General features: G+C 34.9%; 1 protein-coding gene across 1 annotated transcript in view; it reads right to left on the bottom strand.

Moving 5' to 3' along the window:
- Positions 1-3,442: 3,442 nt before the first annotated feature.
- LOC134751602 (dual serine/threonine and tyrosine protein kinase-like) overlaps positions 3,443-10,771 on the bottom strand; it is a 54,678-nt gene continuing 47,349 nt past the window's right edge. Inside the window, exon 24 of the mRNA XM_063687077.1 lies at positions 3,443-9,648. Within this exon, the coding sequence (XP_063543147.1) occupies positions 9,523-9,648 (126 nt within the window). The 3' untranslated portion in view covers positions 3,443-9,522. The remainder of the gene's footprint in view (positions 9,649-10,771) is intronic.

Below are 10,771 nucleotides of genomic sequence, written 5' to 3'. Positions count from 1 at the left end.
GAGTTGCGAATTACCTATTCGCACGTGTATCGTACAACGTTTTACAGTACATATGGCCCTTTAAACTTTCGACATATGCACGAAAAGTGCTATTTGACGCACTAGTGCGAGAAAGTAGCACCATATGTACTGTAAAGATTTTTTTTAAATATAAATTAAGGGTTTCTTAAAGTGGAATGAAATTTTGATTATTTTTGCGCTACGACGCACGGTTTAGGATCTACAGCCGTGTAAATATTTCTTTCGTTTTTTTTTTGTTTTTTCTCATATTAAAAAAGGGTTTCTTAGAGGGGAACGAACATTTTACTTTTTTTGCGCTCCGACGCACGGTTTAGGAGATACAGCCCTATAAAAAGATTGTTTTCTTTGTTTTTTCTTTTATGTTTTCGTTGTGTTTTTTGTATGTTACTTAGGGGCTTCTGATAGGGGAACGAAAATTTGATTATTTTTGCGCTATAACGAACGGTTTAGGAGATACAGCCCTGTAAATATTTTTTCTGTTTTTTTTTCTTTGTTTTTTTTTTAAATATTTATTAAGGGTCCACTGCAGGCGGACGAAAATGTTATTATTTTGCGCTACGGCGCACGGTTTAGGAGATTCAGCCTTATAAAGATTTTTTGTGTTTTTTTATACCTATATTAATTAAGGGTTTCTTAAAATGGAACGAAAATTTGATTATTTTTGCGCTCCGTCGCACGGTTTAGGAGATTCAACCCTATAAAGATTTTTTCTTTGTTTTTTCTTTTTTGTTTTTCATTGTGTTTTTTGTATGTTACTTAGGGGTTTCTCAAAGGGGAACGAAAACTAGATTATTTTTACTCTACAACGCACGGTTTAGGAGATTTTTTTTTCTTCTTTTTTCTTTTTTTTAATGTTAATGAAGGGTCCACTGCAGTTGAACGAAAATTTTATTATTTTGCGCTACGACGCACGGTTCAGGAGATACAGCCTTATAAAGATTTTTTCGGATTTTTTTGTTTTTTTTTAAATATTAATTGAGGGTTTCTTAAAGTGGAACGAAAATTTGATGATTGTTTTTGTCCTGCGACGCGCGGTTTAGGAGATACAGCCGTGTAAAGATATTTTTTTCTTTTTGTGTTTCATTGTACGACCGGTCTGGCCTAGTGGGTGACCCTGCCTGTGAAGCCGATGGTCCTGGGTTCGAATCCCGGTAAGGGCATTTATTTGTGTGATGAACACAGATATTTGTTCCTGAGTCATGGGTGTTTTCTATGTAATTATGTATTTGTATATTATATATATCGTTGTCTGAGTACCCATAACACAAGCCTTCTTGAGCTTACTGTGGGACTTAGTCAATCTGTGTAAGAATGTCCTATAATATTTATTTATTGTTTTTTATATATTAAGTGTTATTTAAAGGGGAACGAACATTTTATTATTTTTGCGCTGCGACAGGCGGTTTAGGAGATACAGCCCTATTTTTTTTGTTTATTGTTGTGTTTTTTTGTATGTTATATAATATAAAATTCCATAACCAAAATTCAATTTTTTTATATAAGTAGATATACTCAATATAAAAATTTCAAAATCTAACATAACTTTTAATAGAAATATCCTCATATATCATAAATATACACCATCCTCATAGTTACAATCACATTGTACAGTCAGCTGCAGAGAAAAGATACCACCCCTGTATAGAAGTTTGTATGCAAAGGTGCTAAGCGAATAGTATTGCTGACTGTACATCCTACCTAGTGGTCTTTAATTTACTGTACTACAAAAATAACTTTGTAATGCATACACTTTGTTTAGTAGACAAACATAATTTTGCGTGCAAAAATAACTGCAATGCATACACTTTGTATAGTAGAGAAACTTAATTTTGCGTGCAAAGATAACTTTGTAATGCATACAATTTGTATAGTAAACAAACTTAATTTTGCGTGCAAGTAAGTGCCATACTTTTTAGATCGCCTGGCAAGGTTAAAGATACGACACGACCAAATGTTCTGGTTTATTACTTTTATGACCATTTAGATACTTAATTTTAACCTGTAAAAAAGAATTACTCAAATCGGACCACGGGTATCGGAGTAATCGGTGAACATACATAAAAAAAAATAGCCACAACCGAATACAGAACCTCCTCCTTCTATGAAATTGAAGTCGGTTAAAAATTACAGATTGATTTTAGAACATTTTTTTGAATTTTGTGAAAAATTATTTTGCACGCGTCTGGCAAGGTTAGGTTACCCGCTAGCCCGTTGATCTATATATCAATACCGTTTGATCGCTGCCTCGGCGGCGCACAGCGCGGCGCGCGCGAACATGCCGCGCGTTTGAAATGTAACGTAAATATAAGCACGGAATGCATACGTATCAGTATTTAGTGACGCACTGATTATATATTTCTAATCTTTTGTGTGGGAACTAAGATCATTGTCATGACCGTTTAATATTAACTCTACAAACTTTAATTCAATATTGGCTATACTGCTTAACCAGAAATCAATATCTAGAGAAGCACATTGTCTACATTTCTAATTTTTTACAGGTATAATAAGCTGATCCATAATATCGTAATTTTGCAATATCAGCTACTCTAATTATTTATTTACAAAATAATTCATGTTTTTAAGTTCACCAGAAAGCACATGTTCCAGATTTCTAAAAACCGAATATTGTGTATAAATTAAAGTGGTATTAAATATGTTAAAGTTTTTTGTAACTTTAATTTTATATTTACAAAGTTATTAGTAAAAATTAAAATATTTCAGTATATCCGAACGCTCACCCTAAAAATTTCTAACTTTTTACGAAAGTCTTTATTTAACATGCTAACAATGACATATCGAAAAAGAAGTAACTTTAATATTATCAAAACCCATTTTTGTTCCACCGCTGGTCTACCTGTCATTGTCTATTGATTGATATTAAGAGCTCTATTCAAATTTATCAACTTGTTACATAGATGTCTTGATTGGCGCGTAGCTCTGCGTTTTCGCTTTCACTTCATTTCAAATGCTCCAATCAGCGTGTGCGATCTTCAAGGTCATATTAAAATAAGATCAAAACCGTAACAAATTGTTTTATCTGAATCGTGTTCTATGTAGATTATTCCTATAAGTATTATCTTTTAGTTCTGACAATGCCCTTTGTTACATGTTTGAAGGGTCGTTACACGTCAACTTATTGGACCCTTTCGGACCCGACCGTTTATGCAAATTTCACAACCTGGTGAAAGTCCGACAAGAAATTGTAGACAAAGAGTATAATAATATATGTATAGATTCAAGGGCCTGACACTTTGATAGAGAAAGATATAGTCTTATTGCGATTCCTATAAGAGGAAAGAGAAAATGAAAAAATCAATATTAATTAAAGATCAGCTGCTAACATGGTAGTAAAAATAAAAAGTAATATTTATAAAAAATACTTTTATTTTTACAAAGTGTAACTTATAATAAACAGGGTACGGTCAACGATCATAAAACATGCATTCAATCGTGGAGGAACCGAATTTAGGCAAAAAAGCAGTTAATAATGGAAGCAAAACTTACAAACGGACAAACAAATGTTAACCCGCTTAAATTTAATACATTCACGTTTACCCTTTTACCGCCAACCGCCGAACGGGCTTAAAAAAATATCCTTTAGACGCCCAATGCCTTAAAGGTATGAGTAACTTACTGAGTTTTATGAAGAAAAAAAAAATTAACAACCTTAAAAACATAATCATGTGAAATACAAAAAATTAAAATCAAAATTGGTTAAGAAACGACGGGGTCTACCTAAAAAAAACGCCTAACCGAGAAGGGAAATAAGTATTTGGAATAGCTCTCGATTTTTTGGAGTCAGTAAAATGTTATAAAATACTTCTTCAAAGGTTTCAGACTGCTGAGAAAAATAATAGCAACAGTAAGTACAGAAATAACACTACACTTGTGAAGTATAATGAATGATTGACGTACATAAACGTTTTTACGCTTGGGACTAGTCTTGACGTCAACGTGAAAGAACGTCTGGCGGTGAAAGGGTTAAAATTGCATTTACGAAGGCCGAATAGTTGCCTTATCTGACAGTTGTGTAATTACATCAAATTTGGAGTGGTATTTACTTGCAATTTTTACATTTAATGATATTTTGAAGTTTTTAATTCTGACATACACGCCAATTCTAAAGAGGCTTACTGATTACCAGTCCGCCGGACGATATCAGCCTGTCATTTGTTCGGAACTGTCAACTTTTTGCTGACAGTTCCGAACAACTGACAGGCTGATATCGTCCGGTGGACTGATAATCAGTGGGCCCCTTAACGTACACTGATATCAGAATTATATTTGAACGACGTTATTTAGCTACCATGCGTCTCGCCCGCGCCAATACAAGTACGAACGAAATGCGCGAGAATAACATCAATTAGATCTCATTCTGATATCAGCGTACGTTCAAATTGGCCTGTTAGTATTTCATCGATCACCTATTTCATTTGTTCGCGATAAACAAGGACTAGAATAATAAAAGTCGTTTTTTTTTTCATAGTCTGATTATTTTTCCGAAGACAATTTACTAATGATATAGTGCGGTAGTAAATGTGTTTAAAGTATTTATTTGACAATGTGTGAATCACCCTGGTTTTACGTAACTTTCTTAAAAATAATAGCTCAAACTCAAAACAAACTTATAGAGATTCTTAAATATTAAGGTTAAGCATAAATACTTTCAATAAATACAATTTTTGTTGGACAAAAATAACACCGAATTGTATAAATATTTTATCACAATTTAGAATGTTTCCAACATTAGGCGGTTTTAAGACTCCCGTTAAAAGAATGACTTTTCCAATGAGGGCTAACGCGTATGAATTCGCCGCTAGGGGCGCTAGTGTAGATGGTGGTCTTTTCCATAGTTCGAAATGTCAAATGTCACTTGTCACTTTAATGACTGACAGCTTTTCTATAGTCTTTTGGACCACCATCAACAGAGGCGCCAACTGGTGAGCAAAAAAACGATAGCCCTCATTGGGACGAATTAAAAGAAAAGTTTGCATATACAGGGTGGCAAAAAAATATGTGCATTCCCGTTGCCAGGGAGGTTTAAGGATTATACTGAGCAACTTTTACTATGGGACCAACCACGAAATCGCAAAAAAAAAATTACTGTACCATAGAAAATGGACCAGCCAAAATGTATGAAACAGCCAATTTTTTTTTCGCGATTTCAGGGTTGGTCCCATAGTAAAAGTTGCTCAGTATAATCCTTAAACCTCCCTGGCAACGGGAATGTACATATATTTTTGGCAAAAGGAACATCATAAATTATCTAAAAATGACACCCACTTTCACAGATAAGGGCGTCCGCTAGCTGGCGCGGTTGGACGGAGCGGGTGATCGGGTTTACGAAAAATTGTATGTGCGTCGCTAACTGGCGCGGACGCGTGCGACGGATTTTACCTACAATGGCACCCGCGTGCGTGCACCCGCGTGCGTGCACCCGCGCCAGCTAGCGGACGCCCACGAGATGCGTTTATAAATCACTTTGTAAAACATTTATCTTTTTCCACGTTTTACTTAATCATGCCGGGAAAAGCATGCTAAAAAAATAAATTTTCTTCAATATGTTCGGAAATGTTCATCATATTGTAGCAAAAATATAGTTTGTCAAAGGACTGTCTCATTTCAAACATAGACAGAGATAATCATACTATATCTGTCTTACACTAGTACTAGCACCCAAAAAAAGGATGAGTATAGTTTTTTTTGTTCTTATTTACTGCCAATTTAGTTTGACCAACTATAGGAACACATACGCCTTTAAATAGCTTAAAATAATTACAACGCACTTATAAAATATGCTCAACCATTTGATATACTATATGGAATACATATAGGTATATATTAAGAGTTTTATTGCCTTGATAGTAAGGTTACCCAGAATTCTTTTTTAAAGATATGGGGTTTTCCATCAGAGAAGGGTCATAAGGAACCTTTCCCTCAGAGAAGAGTCCACATGGAAAATAAGCATGGAAAGGCATGGAAAGCCACATATGCTGAGTTAATGGCGAGGAGCCTGCATTATAATTCAAGCTGTTAACACAGTAAATCCTCGTAAACCTATCAGCAAAAGCCTTAAAAATAATATATGTTTTAAAATTTAGTAACACAACATATTTATCTCATCACATCGCATCAAAATATCTAAATTATTAGCATCACCCTTAAGAGCACACATTAAGTCTACATTTTTTGAGGATTTAATTTAAAATGTATTAAAATTTGTTCATATTCAAAAATACTGGAAAATTCCTAGATTCTTAAAATATAGCAACAAGACTTGTAGTATATTATATTATTTTTGAAGACTAGCTACGTTATCATTGAAAAATACAAAGTTTCATATTAAAACTTACGGAAATAATTTTATTACACAAATCGAGACTACAAGAACTTATAGTCTCGTAAAGCCCACCATACAAAGTTTCCCTATTTTTAATTTGAACCTTGTTGTATAGAAGATTAGGGTGACTTTCGTTTGTTCTAGAAAACAATGAAACAAAAAGAAATGCTACTTAATTCAGTTAGTGTAAGGTTCAAATAAGATTGAAACAGAGTATACATTGAAATGCACATAGACATTAAGAGCCTTGGTAAAAACCAAGAACTGAAAGGAATGTGGACTTTATTAAAGTTGACATAGAGATTAAAATTACAGGCATTAAAAATCGTCACATATTCTTGATTATAAACTAATTATTAAATAAGAACGTCACAGAGAAGAATTGTTAAAGAAACGTTAAAGTGAAGTTATTAAAACTAAGGCAAGAATAATCTTAAGAAGACTGTGTGTTTAGTTTGATGTCCAAATTTCATGAAAGATGGCGCTGTTTCAAACGCAAACTAGGTAACGCTAGTTCATCCTAGAATCTTTATAGGAATCTGTCAAATATTGAATAAAAAATTGGTAACGTAGCAACTTGTATCTTATAATTCTTATATAGGGTCATTCATGAGACGTGAGCAGGACTAATCCTGCACGCTCAGTAACTGTTCACTGATCGATCACCGTCGTATTTAGTTGCAACATACCACATTTGTTCTTATTTTTCAACTTTTTGGTAAGGACAAATTTAATTATCTTATTAATTTAATTTAATCATAAAACATCTTTAACCGCAATGACAGCATTTTGATTATGAAGAAAATCTGTCAAACTTGAGTGAGATACGAGTTTTCAAAAGCAACCAGACTGATGACAGTGATGACACTCAATTTGACACAGAATATCGGTAGTTTAGTACTTTCTAATTGTAGGGCGACCATGCATCTTGTAAATAAATTAATAACTTTTTTTTTCAATACGACTAAAACATTTACGTTAATCTCACTAATACTGATACCTACGAAACAGTTGCTTATAAGTTACTGAATGTGTAGGCTTAATCCTGCTCACGTCTCCTGAATCACCCTGTATAAACCAAATATAAACAAAGTGGTCCTTCGATCGGTATGACACTTGACAGTGCATTCAAAAGTGAACTTTAATATAGTACAATAGAATATCGAACTTAGTGACTTAGGACATTATAAAATATTTGACAGATTCCTATAAAGATTCTAGGATGAACTAGCGTTACCTAGTTTGCGTTTGTAACAGCGCCATCTTTCATGAAATTTGGACATCAAACTAAACACTGTGGTGTGTGATGAAACGTATTATAAAATTTTCGTTTTATTTGGTACATTTTATTTTATCTAACATTCAAATACAACATATTTTTGATATTAAAGAAACAAAGAACATCTTATTCTAAGTGATATATTTCTTATTTGACTTTTTAACACCTAATATTTGTAAAATACTGTACTAATTGATGTTAATCTTAACTTCTTAGTGTATGTACTTACAATTTGTTTGTGATATTCTGTTGTGATATTTGGAATTTATAAAAAAAACATATAACCCTAACTAAAAGGTAGTACAAAATATAAACACTACTTACAGGTCTTCAGCCTCTTAAGATAAAAGAAAAAGAGACAGATTATCATTATTTAGGTACATAATTTTCGGACGCACAGTCGCAGTGCTCAAAAATATCTGAACATGCACTATAACCTCTCTATAATAGTGGCTTTGTTCAATTATTTGTAAACACCTTAGCCGCTCCGTTATATTTGATGGCAACTAACTGTTAATCAGTTGGTACATTAGTGATACCAAAAGGTATTTCCCGATATTCGTAATGTCCTTTCACTGCTGTTGAATACAGTCTTAATCTTTTGCATGCCTCTTATCAGCAATTTGCTATTAAAATAACCTTCAAATTGACATTTAGCATCCAAATGGCTCGAGACGGATAGACAAGGCATGTACTTTAGACTCCGTGCGAGTTGTGAGTGTATTTACTTAATCTTTTGCATGCCTCTTATCAGCAATCTGCTGTTAAAATAACCCTCTCAAATTGACATTTAGCATCCAAATGGCTCGAGACGGATAGACAAGGCATACTAACTTTAGACTCCTTTAGAGGTCTTCATTTGGTTCTAACTGTTTTGCCTCTTTTTAACCCCCTCTTTGTTTTGACGCCAATGTCTGTCTGTCAGTGGTAGCTCTCCAACGAATGGACCGATTTTGATGTGGATTTTTACCGTGAAAGCGAGTCTCCTTGCGGTAGTTCCTAGCTATGTTTGATACAAATCGATCCAGCATTTGAAGTTCCAAAATAAAATGAATATTTTTGGGATATAGCGTAGGGTGTTTTTTAAATATTTCATTTATTCGTTATTGTTAAGTGTAAGTTAGTTATCATTTATTATAGTCCAGTGTAGTCGATACTGGGCCGGTAGTGTAGCGTCATGTCCGAGTTGGCGCCGGGTGTGACGCAGGGCTTCGAGATCCATAATGCCATTTCACTGTTGTCGAAGGCATTATTTCCTACGTCTTCACCGTTACTGTTAAAATAACCTTGGAAATGACATTTAACGTCTAACTGGGGCGATATAGACACCGAACCAGGCGTACTCACTATAAACTCGATTTTCTAACCATTTTGGCCTTTAATGTTGTCTTCGGTTACCGCGATAGTTACTAATGAAATAAAATTATGAAAACGGATTATATCGCGTATATTGAATTTATAATACATCCCCATTCGCCATATAATCCGTTTTCATAGTTTTATTTCATTTTGGCCTTTATTAAGTGTGGTTATCATAGCGCGCCCTGATCCAGATCGTCGAACAATCTTATTTTGGGTCTTTTCCAGCTGCGATTTTCGGTTTGTGGTCGCCACTCAAGAACCTGATGGGAGCCGATGGAGCGGCGCAAGACGGTAGTGGAATGGAAATCCCTTGGGGAGGCCTATGTCCAGCAGTGGACGTCTTTCGGCTGATATGCTGACGATATCGTCAGCAGTCAATTTGTAATGAAATGGCTGACGCAGCATATGCTAAGCGCGTTCCTTTTACCGCGCATGTAATTTTTTTTATGTTATATTTTGTAAACTATCATTTTTTTTGTGTGGCAATAAATGGTATCATATTTTTATGATGATGGTATCATAGTGCAGTGAAGTCGACACTGGGCCGATAGTGTAGCGTCATGTCCAGACTGTCGTCGGAGTCGGCGCCGGGTGTGACGCAGGGCGCGGGGTGCGTTTGGGCATGACGCAGGATGCCTTCCAGCTGTGGACAATATTTTTTATATTATTTCTAACATTTTATGATAAACGTGAGTTTTAATTTTACTTATATTTTGCAAAATGTGATCCCAGGAATCTTCCCAGTTTTGGCTCGCATTCGATCATCGTATGATTCAATCTATACGTTAGAATGTTATTACCATTCATAATTGGCACATTATGTACGCAATCACTGTTCAATTCAATTCAATTCAATTCAATTATTTATTCATAAAATTTTACATTTTATACGTCCGTCTGTTTACGATTACACATTACATTACATATTAAATATACATTAAACAACTATTACTATTACAACCTAAATACTTATTTACAAAAAGAATTCGTCAATGGTGTACAATGCATCTTTGACTAATTTTGTTTTCATTTGTCGTACAAATGAAGCATAACTCGGGGCCTGCTTTATTGCCGGAGGGATCTTATTATAAATCTTTGGACCAATGAAGTTAAGGCATTTTTTAGTTTTAGCCAGTCGTGTGTGTGGCAAGCTCAGGTCATGTCGCCGTCGCGTGATGGAGCCGTGCGCATCAGCGTTGGTATGGAAGTGGTTAATATTACTTCTAACATACTTAGCCATTTCCAAGATGTAAAGACTAGGTACGGTTAGTATGTTGTATTTTATGAACAAATCCTTTGCAGGATGATCCCAACTAACACCAGCGATGATGCGCAATGCTCTTTTTTGGAGTTTGAATACTCGCTCACGTTCCGCAGCCCAGCCCCAAAGGTCAATACCGTAAGTTAATATGGAGTTAAAGTAGCCGTAGTAGGCTTTCTTTACGTTAGCCAAATCCATACATGGGCATAATCTGCTTAGGGCGAAGCAAGCTGAAGATAACCGTAGGCACAGCGCGTCTATATGAGGTGACCATTTTAAGCCGGCATCGATGGTTAGTCCCAAATATTTAACCTGGTCGACTTGAGGTACAGGTTGGCCATTGCACATGACGTTTAATTTATTTAGTGATTGATCACTTGGGCACCGTAGGCTAAAGTGTATTATGTTGGTTTTTTCAACATTGAGCACCATGCCATTAGCTGAAAACCAAGCCGATATTTGATCCATGACCATTTGCAGTTTTACTTTTAGTAGGAAGTAAGTC

The sequence above is a fragment of the Cydia strobilella genome, chromosome 22 (genome assembly GCF_947568885.1).
Source record: "Cydia strobilella chromosome 22, ilCydStro3.1, whole genome shotgun sequence".
Taxonomy (NCBI): Eukaryota; Metazoa; Arthropoda; class Insecta; order Lepidoptera; family Tortricidae; genus Cydia; species Cydia strobilella.
Note: the sequence above shows the minus strand (reverse complement) of the source record. Positions and strands in the feature narration are given on the sequence as shown.